This window comes from Falco peregrinus, chromosome 1, assembly GCF_023634155.1.
Source record: "Falco peregrinus isolate bFalPer1 chromosome 1, bFalPer1.pri, whole genome shotgun sequence".
In the NCBI taxonomy this organism is placed as follows: domain Eukaryota; kingdom Metazoa; phylum Chordata; class Aves; order Falconiformes; family Falconidae; genus Falco; species Falco peregrinus.
Window position 1 is genome coordinate 47,804,310 of NC_073721.1, and position 24,675 is coordinate 47,828,984.

Sequence of the window (24,675 nt, forward strand, 5' to 3'; positions counted from 1 at the left end):
CTGTGCTTCTTGTTAGGCATTAAATTAGCTTTACACTAAAAAAAGATGCAGTACCTCTATTAGCTGTGCCCTTGCTAAAGGTAATCAGAATGTCTGCTAATTGACCAATCTAGCCTCAGGGGTTTTTGTTCTATGGTAAAAGATCAGTTTAATCCTGAAAAAGAACAAAGACAGCTATACAAAGTTTTTCCACAAGCAGTAAGATTACAGGGGCATCTCTTGAGCAGCACTTGCAAAGGACAACAATCATTCAGAGCGCAGATCACGTTTACTACCAATGCCTCACAGTAACAGCCTTGTGGTGAATCACACACAGAACTGTATGGCACAGCTTCTGCCACACCTGGATTTCTTGGAAAAATGTTATCTATGCTGGCTTATGGAAAACTGAGTACACTGAAAGAGGAAAGCCACTTCAAAACCATTCCCTTTGCTCCGTAATGTCTTGACACTGAATTACAGTAACATTGGTACCCACTATCTCCCTGACCCCAGCTCTGCCTAACAAGAACTCTTCTTGCCCTCACAGAAGAGCTGCAACTCACAGCGCTCTTAACTCACCGCTACACTCGGGAAGCTTAGCCAGTGCAGTGGAGTGAAGCTTTCTGCAGCACTTTCCCACTAGATTTTATCAGCTTTGACTCAGCTAGCCTTGCACCTCTCTAAGACAGAAATTGCTGTTTTATGAATGAAGAAACAAGTTTTTGTTAAGTGATTTCCCAACGCCTCTATGGGGCAGGCTGTGGAAGAATCAAGAAAGACTCCAGGCCTAATTCACTCCTGCAGTTTTAGCCACACGCATATTCATTTGCCACATTCTCCCTGGTTTTCATGCAGCTTGCAAACTTCATTTTTCTCATTAGCAATCACATTCATACACACATTATTAAAAGCACTATTTACAGGAAAAAAACACACAGAATACATCAGTAATTTTTAAGTGAGAAAAATAAAACATCTGTATTTCAACAAATACTCAAGACTCATTTTGATACAAAATTGGTCTGCTGCTTATTCAGCAGTATTCAGTCAGTTAGCTATCAAGCAAAACCACTGTCACAGCACTAAAAAAAACACCCAATGAACAACATATTCTGAATATGGATAAACATTCACATAAATAGGGGCTAACATAAAAAGGAAATAAATAACCATCGTTGCTTGTTTCCCCAGACCTCCAGCAATCTTTCCCCTCAGCATCTATGGCAGGTGCTAGTTTGAAAGAGAACAGAACTGGTCTATGCCTGAAGGACTTTCCTCCAGCCATTTTATGTTCTTGCACCTTGTCTCAAGATGCAGACTTTGTTAGGCAATGGGAAAACCAGTTCAGCCATTTTCCTCTCTTCCCCAGGTCCATCTATCAGTTTGTTGGAAGTATTAAAAGTGAATAGTGCAAAGAGCATCTCCTACTGCCGCGTAGGAGGGCAGATCTCATTAGTGACTCCTGTAACAAAGCACAAATAACTCCTATTAGTCACAGCATTTTTATAGGGAAGCTGCCCTTCTGGAGTTTCTAAAAACAATTTTAAAGAAAAACCCAAACAGTCTCATCTGACAACCATACAAATCAAACCCCATTCACGTTCATTTAGTCTATTTCATCAAAAGCCTCAACACAACAGGTATTAAGACATCATACCAAGATGTAGCCTTAAAGACAAACTCCAGTGAAGTAGCCGCTGGTCTTAAGCCCCAGCTTCCCACCAGCTTTTAACACTATTCTTGACTTCAAGACTCACAAGCCAGGCTACAGAGGGGACTACACAAAGACTACACTACACTACTACCTGCTCGGGATCTAGAGGATTGCCTGACAACTCCGAGCAAGGACATCTTACCACCAGCTTGCTGGAACCTGCAGCAAGGATTTACTTCAGCTTCTGCTGCGTGTTTAGCATTCCCTCACACAAACCCTCTCTTCAGCAGTAGCTGCCCAGGCTTTCCTGTCCCACAAATTATGACCCTCTACTAGTCTCATTTTAGTAGCCAAGCCAAGAACTCATAAATTCTACCAACTAGGTATAATGCTAGCAGGCAGTAGCATGGACTAAAAGGCTGCCACATGTTTGAACTTTATGACTTTTTTACATAAGTTTATCATGGAGACATCAACTTTCCCTCCCCCTTAGTCTATGATTAATGGGTGATTGTAGAACTCAGTGCCCTAAGGAAACAAAAGTAGAGATAATATCAGTCCTTTCCTAGGGTCACAATTCATTGTCTAAGCTGTACCACAGACAAATGCATCTCAGGTTCTCTTCTCAGGCAAGAAATAACAAGATTCACTGAGTAGCCACTAACATATTTCCTCCTCACATTCTCCTCCTTTTCCTGAAGCGGGTACTTCTCCTGATTTGAGGAGCACTGGCATCAGCCGCAGCACTGCAGGAGTCCAAGACAGATTGTGCAGCATTCTCCTCAGATCCCATGTCCTACAACATAACCAGAAGAGACCATCAGTACCATGAGAGCTAGCATAACTGCAAAAGAAGCCCTTCAGTCACCTTTTTATTTCAGGGAGCTCAGCAAGATTTCAAAATAGTCTTCCACATACCTTCAAAACTAAGCATGGGACAGCAACATTCTATTACCAATGTCACAACAATCACAAAACATCCCAAAATTTTCAGAGCAAAACCTTCAGCCAACACTGGCATTTCTTTCTGCTTCTGCTACCACTACCAAACTCGAGCGACTCCTGCTGCAGTTTGTGTCTGGGCAAAACTGTTCATTGCAGAGGTTGTATGCACATTTGTTAAGAGAGGGTTGTACACCCGCCACAAGTGATGCTTTAGCTTTCTCCAGGAGCCAGACAGTGCCCCAAACAACGTAATCAAAACAAACTTTTCATTCCTTGTAAGGCATACCCCTACCACAAACTTTTCATTAAAAACACCAGGCAAACCACCTGGGTATAATGTTAATAAAAAGAACAGGAAGGAGTGTGGTGGAAGATGACACAGGACAGAGGCTGTCAGCAAGGCTATCAGGCAGTGAAGAACTGCTGGTGACTTTTGGACTGCTCACAGTTCAAACTACACTGAACTTGGCCCAGACCCAAAAGTCAGAGCCAGAACAGGAAGATAATTGCTGGCTTTTACTATGGGAAAGCTCTGAGTTTTAGGCAGATTTGCCATATTTCTGTAGAAACAGCTGTTTACCTTGTTTACTCATCTTCATTAGTGTTTTGTTTATTTTGGAGCCACAGTGAACTGAAATGCAAGTTTGAGCTACACAACTCCCAGCATGTTCTGTAAGAAACAGTGCTGGGCAGTGAAGAATTTAGCTTAAAAATCAGAGCCTGATTTTAGGTTGACATTATGGCTTACATCGATCTATATACTCTAAGAACCTGTAGTCATATAAAAAAATTTGAGACGACGACCTCAAATGGCAACATACACAATTCCCCTGATATTAATGGGGTTTAAAGGAAGCACGCACAATGAAAAAAAAGGGCCCAATTTAAAAAATACAAAAGTCAGTGTAGCAGATTATAAACTGTAAGAGGAAGGAAGCTTTGATAGTGCCCAGAAGCAGGTATCATGTCAAGTTCAATGTGCTCCACAATACGCACTTTCACCCTTATGAGGACTAAAGGCTCCCAGCTCAGCAAGAAAGCTTTTCCTTTTATCAGCTGCAAAACTACGCTTATTCAAAGGACCAAATTTCTGCTACACTTAAGAGCAGTGGTGGTTTTCACCCTGGATTCCAGCGCAACATTTAGCTGGCAGTAACCTCCTTTTAGCTCTCAGCACCTCTGTTTTACCTGAATTAGTAAATCAGCATCTTTATCTCCAGGCTGATCACCAACCACCTGATCCAACGGTACCCCTGTTAATTCATGCCCACAACTCTCTTCCTCAGACACTTCCTTCTCACTCTGCCACTCCTCTTCATCACTCTCATCATATTGCTTCCTGCTGGCTGACAGAGTCGTCGTCACTTTTGGAGGAGGCAGAGTTGCCAGAAGAGCTGGGAGTGTAAAGGCTGCTAGGAATCTAGCTTTCAGTAGGAGGTAAGCAGGGTTATTGCCGAGTTTCTGCTGCACCAGTTCTCCAATAGCATGCAAATCAACCCCAGTGCCCTCACCCTGACTGGCATCAGAAGGCAGAAGACATGCCGCTTGCTCTTCCAGAGCTGCTTTCTGCAGAAGTAGCTTCGAGAGGGTTTTTAAGTTGCACAAAAAAGGTGGCAAATAAGGCAATCTGGTTTGGAGCAATGGTACCTGGACACCTTTTTTCCCATTCAGCCACTCCTTCACTAGCCCTTCATCTTCAAGGGAAATCAGGCTAAAGTCAAGTAGATTCTTTTCTGCACTGGAAGTGGTTGGCTGGGGTGGACTTTCAGCAGGCTGTGCAGCCAGTGGTTTCGAGGCAATAGGTCTATTTTTCAATGCTTGCGCAGCAAAGCAGTCAGAGGTCCCTGGGACATTGTTATGAGGAACTGGATCTCCCAGCTGGGGTGCAACCTCTTTCGTGATGCTTGGATTGGAAGACGATTTGTTTGTTGTGATGGAGTCATGACTCTTTCCCAAGGTAGGGAGACTCAACACACTCTGGGAATCAGACCCTTGAGTGCTTGAAGGTAGCAGTGTCTGGGGCAGGAGCACACCATGCAGGGTTGGTGCATCAGCTGGAGAAGCAGTCTGAGCGGCAGAGGAGTCGGAAGCCCTGGAGAAGCCGTCTGAACACGTAGGCGTTGCAGAAGAAATGCTGGATGTGGTGCAACCAGGATTTGCTGAGGTGACAGGTAAGAGAATTGTGGAATGGTTAGCTGTCTGTCCCAAAGGTACTCCTTCTGTTAACTGGGCACTTGGTGCTTTTGTCTCTGCGCTGCTGGGGTGAGGCAGATTTGCTCTGGCTGGCACAGGAGGCACTCCTAAATTAGAGACGTTGCCATTGGAAGTCACAGTTGTCTGACACTGATTTCTCACAGCAGCAGCTGGCAGTCCTCGGGGAACACCCACCATAGTTTGTACAGCAGTGGGGAGCAAAGCCTGTGGTGTTACGACCCATGTGAAAGGCAGTATGCCGTTGGGAATCACATGTGAACCAGTTTGTGGAGTTACAAGAGCAGACAATAGATTGACTGGCCTCTGCTGTGGCACACTGGTATTCAGCTCACAGGTAACTGGTGTGGAAAGAGACAATTTGTTGGAGCCAGACTCAATGCCAAGAGGCACCACTGTAATCTGGTGTGGCGCAAAAGTTTGGGGTTGCAACACTACTGAAGCTGAGCTGCCAGCTAGGACCTGACTGTTGCAGGCTCCCTGATTTGGGGCCTTCTCTGCTGCAGCTGGAGTCAGGCCTGGAGAAAACCCTCCTTCAGGGCTACTTTCCAAAGCTTGCTCTTTTAGTTCCTTATTGGATTGTAGTTCTGTCCCTTGTGAGGAACCAGGACTTTCCCCAGTTTCTGGCACTGATGAGGAATGGTTTTCAAGCACAATAGCGGTAGAAGTTGAACCTGCAACAGAAGTAAATGCTGACAACGGAGCTGGTGCACACTGTACTTGGTTACTTGTACAACCGACTGCTGCAGGATTGCTCCCTGCTTGCACAGAAGGAATGATTTGCTGTGGTGAGTGCTGGATTATGAGAGGCCCTGAAACCAGCATCTGTGGGGCAACAAATACTGTCCTCTGCATAGCTTTCTTAGCCCGAGATTCTCTTAGCCGCTTCTCTCTGAGTAATTCTGAGACGGTTTTAGGCTTCTGCCTTTGCACTTGGGCTGGGAGAGCTCCCTGTGTGGCAGGGGCGCTGCTCTCAAAGGCAACGGTGGAAGTCTCCCTTGCTTTTAAGGCTACAGGTCTCCTGACAGCATTCCTTGGTATGCCCCTTCGGGAGTTCCTCTGAGTACAAGATTGTGATGAATTGCCTATAGAGGAGGGGAAATAAAATAAAAAGGAAAAAATTAAAAGATCGAGCAGTATTTTCAAAAGTCATTCTTTAGCTATTAAGCACCAAGTACCCTGCACACAGGAAGCAGCAAAATGCTTGTTTGTGAGAGTTCCTACAACACCATAGTCATGGTTTAATCAAGCCCCATCCTGACATCCTGCAGGTAACTGATGTAGCAAGCTTACTACTTGCTCAGTAATCACATAATTTTCCCCCAGGAAATCACAGATGGGCTAAGAAAGCACCTTAACCCGCACAGGAGGAACTGTACTGGTCAGTACCACATGGGGATGTCACACCAGCCAGGACGACAACAACGAACTGGGGTTTTGGTCAGTGCCAGCACATTCACTACAACCTATAGCTGTAGAAGAGCATTAACACTGACAGACTACAGAACTGGTGGCCCAGTGCCACTGGTCCCCAAGCCCTTCAGTACTTTTTCCAGTCCTTACCAAAGGGTAACGTATTTAGGCAATAACTGAAAGATCCAAGAGCTAGCAAAAATGAGCATGACAATGTAGTTTTGTTCCAAAAGTTCTCCTTCAGTTAAATTGGTCATTAATGTAATAGTGTTGAATTAAGTGAAAGATCTTGCACATCATAAAAATAAATGTTCTGGTAGGTACCTGAAGAAGTCTCCATATTTTGGGAAGCCTGCCAAAAAAATTATATTAAATTATACTTCTGAGATATCTGAAAATTAAAAAATTAAAAAATCAGAACAGTGCAAATGTGAATCAAACCCACATCTGCCAACATCCCATACAAGTGGCCACACAGCCAGCATTTTATCATGCTTCTGAATCAAAACAAACTGGTGACACACACACGTACAAACAGCACACCACTGGCCACAAAATTAAGAATCTCTACTTTAGTCAAGCCTTCAGGAGGAAAAGCTTAGAAACAGACCATGCAAAATACCTGCTGAGGCCTTCCTGCATTAGCCCTAAGAAGCTCTGACTGCCTTAGCCTCTTCTCACGAATAATCTTCATACAGCCATTGGTATCAATCTGGAAGAGCTGCAAGAGGAGAATTTCATTAAAATTTGATTGATGACAAGATGGATGGGAGAGGCTTCATATGCATGATTCTGGGGATGTTTTCACACTTACAGAAAAAGGATTTATTTGAAAAATATCATACAAGCCATGAGGTCAGATTAATTCAGTAATTAGATTATTTAAAGAAACAAAGATAAGCCATCTATTTAAGCATCAAATACAGAAATAAAGATTACCACTGTTTGAAAGCAGATAATGCTATTAAGACAGTAAAACCTACCTGAATGAAAAGCGTGAACAGGGGAGTGCTCGTGAGACTGATTGACTTAATCTTTTCTTTAATGGAATCAGCTAGAAAAAAGTCCAACATCAAAATCAGCTGGGCATTTACTTACAAGATGTCAGGAGGTAGGGAAAAAAGGTAGGACAGTACTATCCCTGATGGGTCACCACTACCTTTTGTCTGATGAAAAGCCATCTTCCCAGTTTGCAAGGTGCAAGGCAGTAGCACATTGCCCACCCAAGGTGTCACTGCCATGAGAAGCTTTCTGTCAAGGTTCATTCTTCTCAAACGCTCTCTCTCTTGACGATAAGTTTTCTCTGTGATGTTCTGCAGCCCCTCAAGCTTCTGGCCAACAGATGTACTAACTCCAGATATTTTTGTTAAAGCAGTGGCAGAAGGTTTTAGAAACTTCAACTGCTGTGCACAAACAAATACGTAATTAAAAGTTCCAGTTAGGAAGGCTCTACCATAATTAGCCCCAGAAAAAGACTACTTGTGGGGCAGTTATGAAAAAAAAAAATTATGAGCTTTTCCTCTTGGGACTACAGTGCAACAAGATACGCTATTCTATCAAATAACATTTCCTAAATACAGCCTGGAAGTGCTTACATCACAAGAGCAGACAAGACAGAAGAGGCACTTACAAGCTTCCTCTGAAAGCATGTGTTATGTCTTAACACTCTTCTCACATTGTCCAGGGTAACCCGTAGCACTTGCTTTCCACATCTAGAAGCCTTAACATAAAAGCATACAAGAAAAGATAAAAGAGAAAGTATCTCACAGAACTTTCACTGATTATACACAGAAGGTACAAAAGTTTTCAACAGTCCTGCTGTTCAAAGCATCTTATTGAAGGAAATCAGCCCCGATATGCACACATTTACTTTATCTTTTAGCCCTTGTGCATTACCACAATACCAAATGTTTATTTCATAAAAGCTTTTCGGTGAAGTATCTAGAAAAACCTGCACTGAAGGTCATAATTTATTGGATGATTCTCTGCACTTTTTGGCTTAATAGTACAAGGGAAGGAAAAGAGGCAGTTTGGAAAAGCCGCTGACTCTTCCCTCAACTTCTACTAGTAAAACAATGCTCTATCTGTAATCAAAATTAAAGACTGATTAGACCAGATAAGCACTTACAACCCTTGCATACCATAACCCCCAGAACACACCACTTCTGTTACCAACAAACTTGCCATAGGTGCAATCGGTCCTGAAGTCTAAGGCACACAGGCAATTCTTAATGCAAAAGACAGAACAATTTTGCTTACAGGAACTTAACTAGCAATTTAGACTTACAATATTTTGCTAAGGAGTATCTTTTTGCAAACATGTGCTGGGAGGGTTTGTACTGTTTCAGTACCTGATCTGGGGTGAAAACCCAGCTCATAATCAGATACAGATGTATAAGCAACTTAACTCTTCCAAACTGTAAGCCAATACACCCTAGCCACAAGAGCACAGACACATCACAGTTCACTGTACAATTCTGCTTTATGAAGATCTAAAAATAGTTTTGTTTCTGTGACATTCCAAGTGGAAAGAATACAGCTGTTTTCTAGGTAATGCATGGGGAAACAGTGCTAGAAATTTCTGTTTAATCCCACAGTGCAGTTTCCAACAGCACCCCCCAACGGCACAGTGAGAAAACAGCCAACAGATGCGCAAAAAAGGTATTTGCCGTGTACTTATCACATAATCCCTTTACTGCAGCAACTGCACCTTCCAGTTGCTTCTGATCTAAGCTCCAATCCTACCAAGAACAGACTGAGAATCCCAGGATTCTCACCTTGTTCATTACTTCTACTGGATTCTTCACAATGACATCCGTTGAATGTGGACGTGCAATGCCCCTCAGGAGGGTGTTCAACTCTGACGGTTCATCGGCAACCCTGTCCTTGTCTCCATCACATGTTGTGCTTGGAACTTCACTGCAACTGGTCTTTGCACCAGCACTCACAGCAGAGAAAAGGGACAGAGCTTGGTATCTTCCCTGGTTTGATTCCTGTGTATTTGTCCGTGTTGGTATCCACAAATCAATGCTGGGAAATGCAGACTCCTCCTTGCTTGGTGCCTCCTCCTCCTCTGAACTGTCTGCTAAGTCCAGTTCTATGTCTTCACTGCTACTCTCTGAAGAGCTGGAACTGTCTTCCACAGGCCGGCGCTTTCTTGATCTAAATCTTTTCTTCTCAGTGAAAAAAAGCACAGACAAGTTTTAGCTAGTGTTCACCCTTGACTTGCAAATCTCTCAAATCAGTAAGTTATGAAGTTTTATGGGGCAGTCCCCTATCAAGTAACGTGTGGCTTCCAAATGGATAGTTCTGCTTTACTTCTGCTACGATTAACTAAATGCAGTACAACTGACAATTGCCTTTGGACACAGATTTTTACTGGTTTAGATTCCGTATGCAAAAAAAAAAGGCTACAGATAGAGATAAGTTTGTGTTAAGAAGTGGTACACGTGAAAGTACAAACTAAGTACAGTGCCCCATCTTGACACATTCGGGTTTCCATGATCCCTGCCCTTGAGCAGGTGCTTTGCCATGGAAACAAGACTATCTTTAACACTGTCTTAAGCAGCCAGAATTTCTCCAAGTCCCTGGTACCAAAACTGGCAATTCGAAAACCTAGGTACATCCCATCCTTACAGGCACTTCAAGGCAGTAAAGAAATCCTAGATAATTTACAAATATATAGCAAATTCACTTCAGACCCTCAGAACAAAGGCTGCTTTAACACATCAAAAAATTAGACCATGAACATCCATGACAAAAACCTTCTGTGAAATCAGTGTCAATTTTTGTATTGATTTCACAGGATCTCACTTTTAGTTTAGAGAATCCTAATTAAAGAGATGGAACCATGACAGCAGCATTTTTGCACAATACCTTAGACCCAATCATAAGTTTCCACTTGCTCAGACATTGGGAGCCAGTCCGATGTGGCAATTCAGAAGCTATTTTACTCCAGTGACCTATAAATGATGCCGAGTAGAACATACCTATTAATGCAACAAACTGAGCGACAGGCCTTTTCAGTGCAGAATATTATACACGTATTCTACATTTCCTTGTATAAGAGACACGAGTTACTATAGAAATGGATCTCAAAACCTTAATACCCATTTGTGGTCTTCGATCAGACTCTGCGCTACGATACACTCAGCTTAAGTTAGACACTACTAGAAAAATGAATCAAAAATGAAAACTCCAGCAGAACTCCACACTCCCTTGGAGCAGTAAAGGACTGCTTAGAAGAAAGCTTAAACGGAATGCTAAAAAACTTCCATTTGCTAAGAAAAGTTGTCTTAGAGAAAATAAGTGCTCTCTTTCGCAGGCTGTTTCGAAGGGAACTCGCCCTTCCAAATTGTCCTAGCTCTGACACGGTGCTGACACTGCTAACAGAACTCTTTACTACACAATCCCTCAGTAACTGCACAATGTAAGGGATACTCAATCGTGAGTATGAAGCAGAGCCTGCTAGTATGAGCTACGGTGCTTAAAATAAGAGGAGAAAACTTAAATGATAAATTCCTTTTTACTATTCACTTCTCTGAACTTCTAAAGGTTAAGCCACAGAAACACTTACCCAGGCCATGCTTTTGAACCAGTTCAATTAGCTGCTCCTCTTCCTCTAAACCCCACTTGCCTTTCTTTACATCACAGTGCAAAGCTTTTAAGTACCTTCAAAATGAAAACATTAAAGTGAGGAACGTTCAATCCTGCTTGTAGTTCTGATCATCACTGCCTACTCCGAGGCTGAACAAAACCAGCATTCCTTACCAGATCTTTCGTTTTTCTAAGGGAGCCTAGCCCTACTCCCTCAATACAGCACAGCTACAATCTCTTTGTTCTCAAAAATATCAGGCCACATGATTAAGGATTACAACAAGCAGCTGTAAAACGGGTCACTGAAATTAGGACATACTGTACTCTGAGTTTCCTGAAGTTGAGTCCAAGGCTGAAAATTGCTCAGCACCTCATTATTGCTGTTCAGTTACTGGAAGTCACTGCCTAGTCTGTGTATCTGTGAAAATGATCAATATATGGATGACACCTTTCATCCCTACATGCCCTCATTCACATCTGATGACCCCTTTGCTTCATTTTGAACAACATCCTCCCCAACTTCTGCTAATCCACAGGCTGAGGGAGTGGCGTGCCACAGTCAACAATGTACTGTTCTCTCTGGTAAACTCAATTTCAACTTTTTGACTTATGTAACTACAGATACAGGAGATATGTGGAGACAATATTAGAGACTATATTTAGACCATAACCCCTTCAGCAAAACAGCCCTTAAGGTGATACTGGTTTAAGCAAAGCAAACGTATTTGTAAAGTAAGTTGCACCTTGGCTCTGTGTAACAAACTTGAAAGCACAGCCACTGTATGTAGCATACTTACCGATCTCTGCACTGAGCATCGCTCCTCCCTGGCACTTCTGTCCGAATTTTATACCAGTCACGCTCTCCATACTTCTTAACTGCAGCCAACAGCAACTATGGTAATCAAACAAAGAAAGAGCTGAAATCCTCATCAGTAATAACCTTAACAGGCCTGAGACAGAAGCAGTTGTACTCATTTCCACTGTATTCTAAATCTCTGAACAGAAGCGTTTAGGAGCTTCTAAGCCCTCTTGACTTGGCAAACTACCTGCCTTGGTCTGTTTTACATTCCTTTGCGCCACTGTTAGAGCTCAGATGTATATAGCCATGCACCATTACAACAGTCTAACCTTCCCACTTTTTGTACCCTGCAATTCTAGGCATCAGAGAACAGAGCTTACAGCATCTTCCTCTGGTGTCCAGGGTCCTTTCCTCAAACTGGGGTCCACGCTTTTTGTCCATCGGTAAATCAGCTGAGCAGAATCTCTTCCTTCCATGTAATAAGCAACTAGAAATGCAAAGGTGTATTTTAAAGCCTGTTGCAAACAACATTTCTTCCTTTACTCACATTGTAACTGTAGTATTTTCAAGCAGTGGCTCGCCAGAAGCAGCATATTAATCTCAGCTTCAATACTTAAACATGTTACACAGCAAGAATTGAAAGAGCAACTTGGTTACTACTCTTAACTCTACTCCTCACTAGCCACACTGCCTCTCAACACTCCTGAGGAGCAAAGGCACAGTAGCGACCCCCTAAGAAAAGGCTTCTGGGCACAGCACTGAAAACTGCCGAAAGAGCTGGCCCTAAATGAATACTGGCTTTCTAGGGGAGAACTCTGATGATTTTGCTACAAAAACAAAAGTTCACACAACCAGCAGTACTTGTTAACAACTCTCAGCCAATTGCAACCAAAAGATGGATAAAGGTTCCAAGAGACAGTAAGTTCTTGCTGATACAAAGAAAATTCCAGGTAGGTACAAGAAAGGCATGTATCACTGCTCCCACCAAGGAAAGAGAGGGAAAATGCACTCATCCTCTTTCATTCATCTCACCAGTAAAGGCTTTTAGAAATCAGTACATCCGTGGTTTCAGATGAGCCACAGCACTGTTGTGCCTCGCCTACATCACAGTCTACAACAGTAAGGTGAAAACACAGAACTATGACTATCCTGGCAATGGAAACATTCATAGGAAATACAATTCATTCATTAATTTCCTGAATCAGAGCAGGCTGGGTGCTCTCAAAGACATTAACAGACATAAGCATGAGAGGATGAAAAAAAATTAAAAACCATACAAAATCCCCTCAGGTGAATGGAAGGCATTTTCACTTGTACGTCACTTACTTTTCTTGTATGGGATATGATTTCCTACTCTCATCTCCTGAACAAGCTCTAAAAGCATCTGATCTTCACGTCTGGTCCATTCTTTCCTTTTCAAATCTTTGTTGTAGATTTGATACTTCTGCAAGCACTGGAAAGGTGTCCTGTTTGTCTTAATACAAAGAAAACAGGTACGCAGATAACTGATTATTTATGAAGACAAAAAGCAGGAGGTAAAGGCTAAAGTACCGAACTTTTTTGGTACTGTTCTTGAATGTTAATTAATGTTTTTTTGAGAAGCAATGAATTAACATTAACATGTTTTCTGAAAATTGACATGAGGCACAGTTAAGTCAGAATTAACCAACTTGTCACCTCTTGTTTCTGAGCTCAGAAGAACTTACCCCCAACTCCTGGGCTATAGTCTGCCAGTCCAGATAACCATGTTTAGCAGCTATCTTCTTTAGCCTCTCTATTTCCTCCTCAGTCCATTCCTTTTTGTTGATGCTTGGATGCTCCCAATTCTGCCAAAACTTCTTCAGTTCTTCGGAACTACGTTGTCCATCAAACTAAAAGAAATGGAAAAAAGTAAAAAAAAAAAAAAGTAAAAAAAAAAACCAAAAAAACCCGACTCTTTTGTCTTGTAGCTGGAGTCTGAAACACCTGGGCAGACAGGAATATATTTTGCATTCCAGGTACATCTTATTGCTAAGTTTTCCAGAATTAAATCATCAAATTTAAGAAGTTGAGATCACATAACAGCCAGCTTTGAGCAATACATGTTAGGAACAGCAGATGCAAACTAGACCAGGTCAGGTAATTCTCAAAGAGAAGGGACACAGACATCAGACGTAATAAAACTCCCAACTTACATGGATGTTTGAAATTTTCTCCCAGTCATGCTCATCGAATCTGTTTCCTATCAAGTCACCTTCTGGGAGTTGGCTAAAGCAGAAGATACAAAGAGAAAGAAAGAACCACATTAAATGGTTAATTTAATAGTTTGTCTTCCTGATCTCACTTCATCTTATTCCTCCTGTTCCTGACTGTTGGAAATATTCCACCTGTTACTGATTTCCACAGGAACTGAACATTTACTATCTAAAAGCATCAGGCTCTTTAACATAGTCACTTTGCCCAAAACAATTTTTCTTCTTGAAAGAGTTCCCTACAGATGTTGGTTTAGCAGGAGGAACAATTAATGCAGTATCAAAATACATGGCTTTAGATATACTAAGAAGCAAAAACTCAGAACTACTAAAAATGTCAGAACTCTCTGCTTCTTTGTTGCCAAGTCAAGAACTATTTAAAGCAGTGCCTCTATATTTGGTATAGATACTACATTTGTGTATCAAGACCCAAAACACAATTCTTAGTAGAGATGACAGCTCTGCGGAGTTTGAACAGCACTTAATCTTTTGCAAGCCAACACAAATAAAGGTTTCTCCAAATGTCACATCTAGAAGTGTTCAGGGAAGGAGGAAACTTTTAAGAGGTGAACTCCAAGAACAGACTTTTGTTTTCACCAAGAATATAAAAAGAATGCTTCTCACTTAATTGCTTCTATTTCTCGCTCCACTTCTTTGATTTGCTTTTCCAAGATCTGTTTCTCCATTTCAGTCTTGACTTTCTCCAGTTTCTGATTCCAGTAACTCACCCTGTTCAAAGACATTTTTATCATTATTTAATATGACTAGACAGGAATGAGGTCAATGGCAACAGAAGACATATGGCAAAGATGATTTCCTCATCAGTATAATTCTTTCCCTCAAGTTTATTTCCACACTACACAAAACCATTGTTCTTCTAGGTTTTCCCACATGGCACACTCGTCCTATTTTTGCCCCTTCAATGCAAATCACTGACCCAGAACAGTTCTCAAATGAATAATTTTGGTATTTACAGAGAGAACCAATGGTTGCTGCAACAGCAACAAAGACCACAAGCTCCAGGCACAGAAATCTCTCGCTGGACGCATCATTATAACTTGCTACATATCATAATGTCAGCTTCAAGCCCCGTAGACTATTTTACATTATACCACTGTGTAATGGAAAGAAATAGATGGCTATAAAATGCCACAATACAAACCAAAACCTCTCCACCTGCCAGATAACCTGCAAAACAACCATCAAGCATTTAGAACCCAACCCACACACTGTAACCTCTTGCTTATGGTCAGAACACTGCAGTCCAAGACCCTTTGGACCACATGCACACCCAGGTAATATAGATGTCAACAAAGAAGGAAAGATGCTGCTATCTACAACAGTGTTTTCCTCTGCACTGGTGCCCACAGGACAGAGGAGTTTGAGGACCACTGCTGTAAATCACACAGTGGCTGTCCCAGGCCTAACAGCGATACCCAAAGCCTCTCCCGTGTTTTGTAACCTTACTGAACTGCAAGCAGTTAATACAAGAACTTGCTGAAGGAAGGTGGAATCTCCACGTATATCCTCTCCTATCTTCATATATAACGTTGTCATCAGGAGAAAGATGACATTTGCACAGTACTTACTTCAGTAACTTTGGCTGAAGCAGGCGCTGCAAGCTGTCACTTACTACTGATTTCTGCAACAATGTCTTCTCTCTGCTTTTCCCTAAACCAAACAAGGTAATTGAACATTCAGACGTTAGTGCAAAACCACTGCCAAGAAAAACAGAGATCCACTGCTTTCAATGCCGCTGTTAAATTATCCCCCAGCTCTTCAAAAAGAGTTCCCCACCTAAATTGCTAATGTCATGTCTGAAAGGAGACCTCAGTACAGACCATCACCCTGGTGTCTGTAACCATCCAGAGCTGTAAGTGTCCCTTGAACTCCTCTCACCTAAGCAGTACCCTTGCACAACCTCACTTGGTTTTGGAGCACTCACACGAGTTGATGGAGCAAAACAAATGCAAATGAAAGACGACAGTCACTAATCACTCACTGAAACAATTTATAAAGTATCCCATTTACTTTTAAGTATTACTTTTTTTGTGAAGTATGAAATATCAGAAGTGTTGACATTTAACTGCAAATGGCGAGAGGGGGGATGACACTACTAACAATATCAGTACATACATTTTTTATAGCTCTTATAGAACACTGAACAGCACACAGAGTTACTTACATTTTGTTGAAGTCAGTTGTTCAAAGGATTTTATGCCCTGAGCTGCCCTTTCCTTGGTATCTTCATTGGGAGGAGGGCCCTAATGAATTGTAAGAGTGAGATACACAGAAAAATTACCCTTTCTCCTCAGAACGCTAGCATGAACTGCTACAAAAAAGACTGGTAACTCAAACTTGTGCAAACTGTCACATTCAAATGGCTAAGTTACGTCTATTAGCACTAGCTCACAGATACACCAGAAGACACAAGAAAACAAATACAAATAGATACTGCTAAAAAGTTTGTCCATGGTTACACAGCACATCCTCAGCTCAGAGCCAGGCCTGCTCGGATCAGCTGACGGTTGGTTAAAGAAGCATTTTGAACATGGGGACATGTAATACACCTGTTTGTACCTACTTAAGAATGCACTACCAGCTTGGGTAGGATTTAATAGAAAAATCACCAGTTATTGCTTGAATGTTTTATTAACATATGTATGATGACAGTTGACATCTTAGCTACAACAAAATTGCAAGATCTCCTTTTGCTAGCGACCCTTTAAAAAAAAAAAATGAAAAAAGTAGTGACATTTCCCTCAGAAAACTCAGTTTCAAAAACAATCAGATTTCAAGTAGTACTTTAAACAACAGCATGGAATTGGATTGTGGAGATGAAGGCAAACAAAGTTAAATTGAAAACAAGAATGTTCAAGTGCCCCATGGCTGGAATGCCGCTCCTCAGAACTCACTTTCAGATGTCACAGCCAGATACAGGTTGAACAAACGTTTCCAAAAGAGGGTAAAGAAGCAACAAGTGAGAAAAAAGTTTCAGAATGAGGAGTGACATCCACAGTTATACAGTTGACACATAACATTTTTAACGCTGTTACAATTTAAGTCTATCATTGAAAGATATATCAGTGCATAACCTAGTTATATTTACTTACAATTCCTGTTGTTTTATCCTTGAAATATGGCTTCAGAAAATGACCCAAAAATATATTTGCTGGTAGACTTCTACCATCTCCTGCCTTTGCTACTTTTGGACCACCAACCTCGCACATAATTTCCTTCTGCAACACAAGAATTAAACAGTATCAGTGTTTCCTTCAAATTCCTAATTTCAGAGAGCAGTGGCTAAGCCATCACAAACATCCCAGGTAGGGCTCAAATTGGAAGCACCAGACTCTGAATCAGTGTACATGTTGAAGACAGGATCTGGAACTTCCTAAGTTTGTATAGTACACTGCAGATGATAAAAAAAATAAATACTAACTTGCTCCAAGAAGCTAAAATATAAGATATAATATATCCTAGTGGTAGCATTTTTGGTGGTAAGAAATCATGGAAGTATCAGTCATATAAGCCAACTGAAAGGCCAGTCAAATGAAATTGATTTGAATTGCGACAAAGAAAATGAACCTGGTTTGTGGCCAAGCAAGCTGAGCACTGCACCAGCACATGAATAAGGGACTATGATTGCTGCAGCCGATTCCACTGGTACCTGTGATGGATTAGGAACATCCTGGGAAGTTTTATTGGGCTTTAGGGGCAGGGGAAGGTTGGCAAATGACAACCCAGAAAAGCACATAGAATTAACATTTTATTCCTGTTAGCTCACCTGCTGTTCTTTGTTTTGTGCAATGAGACGCTCAACTTCTTCGATCTTTTCCTGGATAACTTCCTGATACACACGGTTCATCTGCAGACATGTTTCCGGATCCTGTGGCAGACTACCTTCAATATCATCGTCGCTGTCATCTTCTCTTTCTATTTCCTTGAAGCAAATGGGGGAGGGAGGGAGAGGAGAAATACTTGCTTTAAAAGCAGGTATGGAACATAATTTTGTAGCTCATCTATTATGTTACAAAACTGTTGGAAGCAAATAACTGTCTGTCCCTGGCAGCTGTCCTGAATATTCCCAGAAGGCAGTTCCCAGCCTCACCTAGCTCCCTTTCACCCTAGTTCAGCTAGTTCAGCCTGCTGCTTGAACCAATGCCCAACTCCAAATCTTGCCAACAGCTGGTCTTGTACCATCACCTGCAAAATTGTAAATAAACTGCAAAACAGTAGTACTTTACACTGGAGCTTTTTTACCTGTTAAATCTCAGAACCACCCCTTTAAACTTCCTCCTAATTTGTGCTTCTACTGAGGCAATTCTTCCCTTACATGATTTATTACCACACACTTTGGACACAAAGCACGGCTGACCATTTCAAGTGCAGATTTGTCTTCACAAACTAGCTTCTCCTTTTCCTGTATTGTACAGGTGTTAAGATGTTTCTCTGCTAAATGTTTTTATACGAAGTCTGAGAAAATATTACGTTTAAAATTACATCAAAACTAATCAGTTCTGTAAAATGCCTTAGAAGTCATTATCCCCTCGTGTACGAACCCAGGACTCTTCAGGTACAAAGCTATAAGAGATTTCTTGATCACAAGCTGCAGATTTCTCTCACATGCACTTGCTCTGTCACCTCCCCAGAAGGGGGTGTGTTTCCAGTGACAGAGATCAGCAAGCACTAGAGCAGTGAGGCCTCCGATCCCTCATTTGTTTTCACATGAAGAAGTCTATTACATTTGAACAACAAAGTCCTGGGCAGGAATAACTAAAGCTCAAGATCTATTAATCCTTCCTGAGCAACAGAGCGAAGTCAGCTGCCTAGATTCCCTCAGAACAGAGTGAAATCTCGCTTACTCTTGCTCCCTTCAATAGACAAATGGACAAATATGCTTACAGAGAAAATGGTTACCATTTCAGCATGAGAATCTGAGTCATCTTCGCCATCATCTGTTAGACAACAAAAACATCAAAATGCTGACTGTAGTGGGGTAAAAAAAGGAAAGCTTCAAAACCAAAGACTTTTCAATTAAAGCACACAGAATAAAGCACCGCGTGGTATCTCAGATGTGACCACTATAGTTTTGGGATACTAACAATGTCAAGTAAAAGTGACGTTTAGTTATACTCCATGTATGCACTTTTTTGTTCTAGAGTAAGAAAAAAAAGAGCAGCTCTTAATAACTACAGCAACAATCAAGCTGCACCTTGGTCCTAAACATCATGGGAAATTACAGGCTCCAGCGCATGCAGTCAAGTGAACATTCCAACCCAACAGGACCCATAAACTTTGTGAGCACCCCACAGCCCTCCCACACTCCAGCATTATTTGGTTTTGTATTCAGTGTGGCTACAGACTTTTGACATACGTTATTCAGACTTGCATGATCAAAACACAGGTGGATGAAGTGACTGTGACAACCACTATAGGTACAGATGCCCGAATATCATCACCCTCTTCCTGCTTTGAAAAATGAATTTTTGGAGTGACAGGCTGCAACATGGAGTGGCTCACACAACAGAGTTTATGTTGTCTGTTCTGACGGCATGGAAATGACTGTGATTTAACTATTGACAATATCTGGTGAGCTGTAAGGTTTCACGAGTCAGCTGGTTATCACCTGCCGTGACTAGAAACCTCCATCAGGAGGCGTGAAGGCTCTCTCAACCTCCTCTGCCAGCTTGCCCTGGGTTTCAATCATGAAAATATGCAACCCAACGGTGTACGAGGCTTCTCCCGCAAGCAGGCCTACTAAGCCAAGCCTTGAGGAGGCGTTTCGCCTCGAGTCCTCCAAAATTCGTCCCCAGCACCGTCTGTGCGCAGCGCCTGGCAGAAATGGTGGGGTTAACACAAAACCGACGCCAGCTCGTCTCCAGTCACGCCAGGCATGCATCTCAAGCGCCAGAGCAGCAACCTGAGGCAGGAGCAGAAGCACCTGGGGGGCCTGAAGAGAGGCGAGCCCGCGCCCCGCCGTACCAGAGCTGAGGCTGGAGTCGAACACGGTCACCTCTGCGCTAGCTCCGCCGGGCTCCAGGCTCCGCTCCAGCTCCTCGATCTCCCGCCGGATCTTCTCCCGCTCCGCGTCCAGGTCAAGGGCCGCAGGGGACAGCGCAACCCCCACGCCGGGGGGCCGGCAGGCCCCGGCCAGGCCCAGCCCGCGGGACATGGCGGCGCCGCAGGCTCCCGGGCCCAGCCGCGCAGCCTGTCCGCTGGCCCCGCCCCCTCCCCTCCGCCCAATCACTACTGGGCACCCTATCAGCTGACCCCCGCATGTGACGCTACCCAGCCAATCGAGCGCGCCGCGGGTTGCTGGGCGGGTCCAGCGCACGCGGCAGGCGGGAGGGCGCTCCCGGGTCCCCGCTCCCGCCCCGCGGCTGCCGCAGCGACCGACCGCACACCTGCTGCGCCGCCTCCGCCGCTTTAATGGCTTCGCAAAACCGTGACACGGCGGCCGGGGCGAGGGCCCGAAACCGCCTCTGAAGGCCCAGCCCCGCCGCGCTGCGCGAAGTCCCCACAAGCCCTTTTTCCCCCCTGGCAAGGAACGTCCTAAGGGGGAGAGCAAGGCGGGACCGGGCCGCAGCCCGGGGTGCTCGGGGACGGGGCCGTGGTCCCAGCCTAGCAGAAGGGGCATACTTTTGTCCGTTCCGGGTTTTGTGATCCAGCGGCTGCACAGGGTAGCGGTGGAAAAGCCGGGGTTCTGCAGCAGCATGAACAGCTTCACCACGATGAGGCTGAACATCAGAAATTAACTTTGAAGTCACAGTTTCCACATGAAAGTGACTTTCTGTTTGAGTCACTGTCTGTCTTCTGACACTTCAGAAATTCTGTCTATTGATTTAAGGAGATCAGCGACGAGCTGCAGGGATTCTGCGCCAGAGACCAGCTGCCTGCAACGGGAGAGACACGGCATGAGGCTGAGGGGAGAGGACGAAGTAGCCGGACACTGCTTTGGTGGTGTCCACCCATGCAGCGTTATTTGTCTAAGAAACAGTTTGTATGAAGACTTCACTTCCAAGAAGTGTAAGGGTCTTAGAGAAGTGAAGTACAAGAGACTTTCGAAGTATCACAGTCGTACATTAAGTAAAAAGTAAAGACTTACAGATACTAGTTATTTTTATTACTTGAACTTAAGAGAAAAATACATTGCATGTAACTAAGAATATGGACTAGCTGATCTGGCATACGGGATACAAGAACCTGAGTTTCAATCCTAAAAAACCCCACGCTTGGCTGTGATGTCAGGATTTAGACAAGGATCTGGGATAGCGTTAGGAGAGTTGTCTTAGAACAACTCACTTGATTGATGACCGGGAGTTGGTTATGACCGTGAGAAGGTTCTGTAAGGCAACGTCTGCGTTTTGTTTCACCACGGCCAGACTTGCTGACTGGCCCAACCTCAAGGCTTCATTCTCCATCTTGTAATTCTTCAGCTGAACCTAGGGAGGAAGGGAACAAAAGCTTGATGTGAAAGACAACCACAAAACTCCCACAGATACTTTACAACTAAAGCAATTAACAAATACATGCACACAGCAATTAATTAGGTACAACTAATCAATAGAGAGCAGTCTGACAGAACAACTTGGAAGCCTTCCCTGACACTGAAAACAGCACGCAGCGTTTCCCGATGGCCTGCCAGCCAGCAGCCCTCAGGTCTGCTCGCTTCACAGAACCAACCCAGTGCCAAGTAGCACATTCCAACTCCAATGGTGGCAACGGACGCTGCTACCTGACGCCAACCTGTGACCAACTGCACACAGGCTCTGCTGAGCTACCTGTAATCTCTCTCGAGCTTCTCTTCCTCCTGTCAGGCACCCTCCTGCAGCTAAACGCCCATCTGCCCTGTTGTGTTACAGCATTCACAGGTCCCCAGTATCAAACGGCATCTGAGCACCGCATGAAACTTCAGCAAAATCATGAGTGAAGTACCACACATCCCAGAGACAAAGTTAACAGTCTGTGTACAGCTGAAGTGTTCCAGTCTAGAACATCCTCTATAGCATTCACTGGGAAAAGCGAGGCGTAGTTTTCCAATATCCTTTCCACAGCCTCAATTTCAAGATGTATGCTTTCAGTTGCAGTACATTCAGCAAGACCTTAAGAATGCTGCTTCATACCTGAAGTAGTGCATTTTCCTGTTTCAGTTTTGTAGCACTGTTTTCTGCTTTAACAGCCCGTTTCTGAAATGGAATGAAGATTATTTATACCATAGCAGTGCTCAGGATACAGCAGGCAGCTTGAGCTACACAGGAATACATGATTCCAGCACATTAACTTGGAAGTGATACAGTTTGTGTTACAATCCTCATGTTCTGAATGCTTTACAAGACGGGGATAGTGCCCCCAGTTACGTCTGATAAGCTGTCTCCTCCCCTCCTCATTCTTCATTTCTGATATCTTCAAGTGCCATCGATCACTTTTGGGCATTATTTTTTTTTCTTGGACAAGAGGAAAACTTACTCAGTATAAACAAGCAAGCAGAGAAAACCGCTCTTAGCTCATATAGGTGTTTTCAGAAGGCTGCAAAAAAGCAGCTGAAGTTATTGATGAACCCAGAAATGGTATTAATGCAAAGACCTCCCTTATTCTAGGTAACGAAAGGAGTTCTAGAGTGGGATGCAGTCCTGTTATAAGGGAAAAGTCTGAACCCATGTCAGAGCCATTCAGTGCTCACATGGGTTCAGCTTCCCTCACTCTCCTAGAGGAGGAAGGAAAAGGAATGAAACTACTCAGTTCCAACTGCGAACAAGCTTCTAATACTATGGCAAATGCCAACACTTACAGTCATCAGCTGGAGATTCTGTTCCACGTGCTGCACCATTGCTTCCAAATCCTGCGCTTCTTTTTCTTCTTTAATTTTGTTTTCCTCAAGCTTTTTTTCAAGCTTCCTCATCCTTAATAAACAAGAGACAATGTACAGTAAGTGCCTGCAACATTAAATACTTAAGGAAGAAAATTCTATGGAAGGATCAAGAAACTAATTCTTTCATGCTTTAAGGAAAAAAATGTCTTCCCACAGAACTACACTTCTAGGCTGTGGCTGAGGGGATTTATTTGTTCAACATCCAATAGCATTAATGGAAACCATATGGCGGAATGCAGAAAGGCTGCAGAGGAAACACTGCCATTCACAATCAGCCTAGATAAGGTTAATTCTGAAACAAATGGTTACCCCATCACCATGGAAATACCAGCTGCCTCACTGTGAGGAGCAGAGGCTTCACACGGGAACTTAAGAAATTGCCACACTAGATCAGTCACCAGATTGTTTAACCTCAGAAAATTTAAGTCTTCCAATATCAAGTTGCTCACCAGCAAAAATAAAAACACTTTTCTTGCTTCAAAGGAAAGAGATTAAGACTCCTTATTTTGTTAATCTCAAGCTTTATGAAATCATCCTGGCAAGCCCTACCCTCATTTTCACTAACCACCTAAACTGCATGAAGCATAAGCCACACAAACACACTCATGAAATGTCATCTTTCTACTTACTTTCCAAGACTTTTTCAATAAGAAAACCAGGTTTGTTACAGCTTTTTAGTAAATAGCATAGATTTCAACTACATTTTTCTTCTTTAAAGACGTTGACTGTTTCCAGTGAGCACCTCTTCTAAGACAACTCCATGCTTACGTGGTTACTTTCCCCCATACTGTGGCTTACGCACTTGTCTGCTTGACTTTCAGAGAAAATCTGAAGCTTATTGATCTTGCTTCTCAAACTGGCATTCTCTTCTTTTAGCTAAAAAAAAAATAAAAATTCTCATTAGAAACAAGGGTATAGTTTCATAACACTACTAATGCTCCAAGACCAGTACCAGAAAAAATGTTGAGCTTTAACTCTAGTGATGGAAAGTTTTGCACTTTACATTACATTCAAGATTACTTTTGTACCTTATTTTCCCATCTGGAAACCATCTAAGAGCACTAACCCTGTGAGGCACAGAAACGCAGCACCAAACCATCAGCGCAGATGGGGCTAATCAAACAATGTTAATTATAAATTAGCATGACCTCAAGGGGCAAAAGCATGAGGAAGACACCTGGGTCATGCCAAAAGCAGTAGGACAGACAAGGTCCTGGATCTGCCTCATACTGCAGAGCTATTTTTCAGACCTATTTCTCTTCCTCAAGCCGCTCCAATGCGCTGCCACACATCGCGGTAGCCCTCGGTGGCAGCACGGTCTGACACCCCTGCTCCTGTAGCAACCTGCCACACAGCCCGGAGCTGGCCTGCCAGCGGGCGGAGGCGTGCGTGTCCGCCCCGGGAGCCCGGCCGCCGTGCTTACCTCCGCGTAGCTGGGCTGCCGTGGCGAGTGGCAGCACGGCCCCGGGGGCGCGCCCAGGGAAGCCCCGTTCGGCTCCTCGCTGCCCGCCAGCCCCGCGCCCTCGCAGAAAGAGCCGGCGGAGGCCGAGGCGGGGCCCGTGGCGGCGAGGTGGGCCTGCTCCACCGCCGAGGGCTGGTAGCTCCCGTCCCATTCCTCCTCATCGTCTTCCGCCTCTCCGGGCGGCGCCAGATCCGGGAACAAGAGGGGGCCGAGGCTGGGGCCGGGCCGCACCGCCTGCGGAGGGGAGAGCGGTGCTGAGGCAGGCGCCTGGGAGCGGCGGGGCCCAGCCGCGCCCCCAGCCAGGCCTTACCTGGCGGGCGCCGCCCGCCGTCTCGCCGCTCCGGGCCTTGCTGCGGACGAACTCGCGGAAGGAGAAAGGGTTGGGCTCGGCCGGGCCCGCCGCCGGCAGCCCCCCCGCCGCCATGTCCCCTTCCCGCTCCCCGGGCAGCCCCCGACCGCGGGGCGGGGCCTCGCCTCAGAGCGAGCCCCACCTCCCTTTGAGACAGACCA

At 43.9% G+C, this 24,675-nt stretch overlaps 2 protein-coding genes across 5 annotated transcripts; both read right to left on the minus strand.

The window, feature by feature from the left end:
- Window positions 1-930: 930 nt before the first annotated feature.
- Window positions 931-20,579, minus strand: SNAPC4 (small nuclear RNA activating complex polypeptide 4). Of its 4 annotated transcripts, none has more exons than XM_055797407.1 (23): window positions 19,817-20,579; window positions 18,752-18,789; window positions 17,619-17,774; window positions 16,945-17,070; window positions 16,017-16,095; window positions 15,421-15,502; window positions 14,456-14,560; window positions 13,775-13,847; window positions 13,307-13,471; window positions 12,927-13,074; window positions 11,981-12,087; window positions 11,599-11,693; window positions 10,782-10,876; window positions 10,082-10,167; window positions 8,983-9,378; window positions 7,836-7,925; window positions 7,365-7,605; window positions 7,189-7,259; window positions 6,828-6,926; window positions 6,530-6,557; window positions 3,770-5,877; window positions 2,317-2,432; window positions 931-1,444 (listed from the first exon to the last, which is right to left on the minus strand). In XM_055797407.1, exons 1-23 carry the CDS (start codon window positions 20,577-20,579, stop codon window positions 1,435-1,437), a joined length of 5,277 nt encoding a protein of 1,758 aa, XP_055653382.1. In that variant the 3' UTR covers window positions 931-1,434. The 4 variants fall into 4 exon arrangements, with proteins under 4 accessions (XP_055653382.1, XP_055653375.1, XP_055653389.1 ...); XM_055797400.1 differs by having other exon boundaries at window positions 7,365-7,608; XM_055797414.1 differs by having other exon boundaries at window positions 2,302-2,432; window positions 7,365-7,608.
- Window positions 20,243-24,640, minus strand: ENTR1 (endosome associated trafficking regulator 1). The gene is made up of 7 exons (XM_055797514.1): window positions 24,476-24,640; window positions 24,127-24,399; window positions 23,506-23,579; window positions 22,623-22,734; window positions 21,958-22,020; window positions 21,137-21,276; window positions 20,243-20,727 (listed from the first exon to the last, which is right to left on the minus strand). Exons 1-7 carry the CDS (start codon window positions 24,587-24,589, stop codon window positions 20,634-20,636), a joined length of 870 nt encoding a protein of 289 aa, XP_055653489.1. The 5' UTR covers window positions 24,590-24,640; the 3' UTR covers window positions 20,243-20,633.
- Window positions 24,641-24,675: the final 35 nt, after the last annotated feature.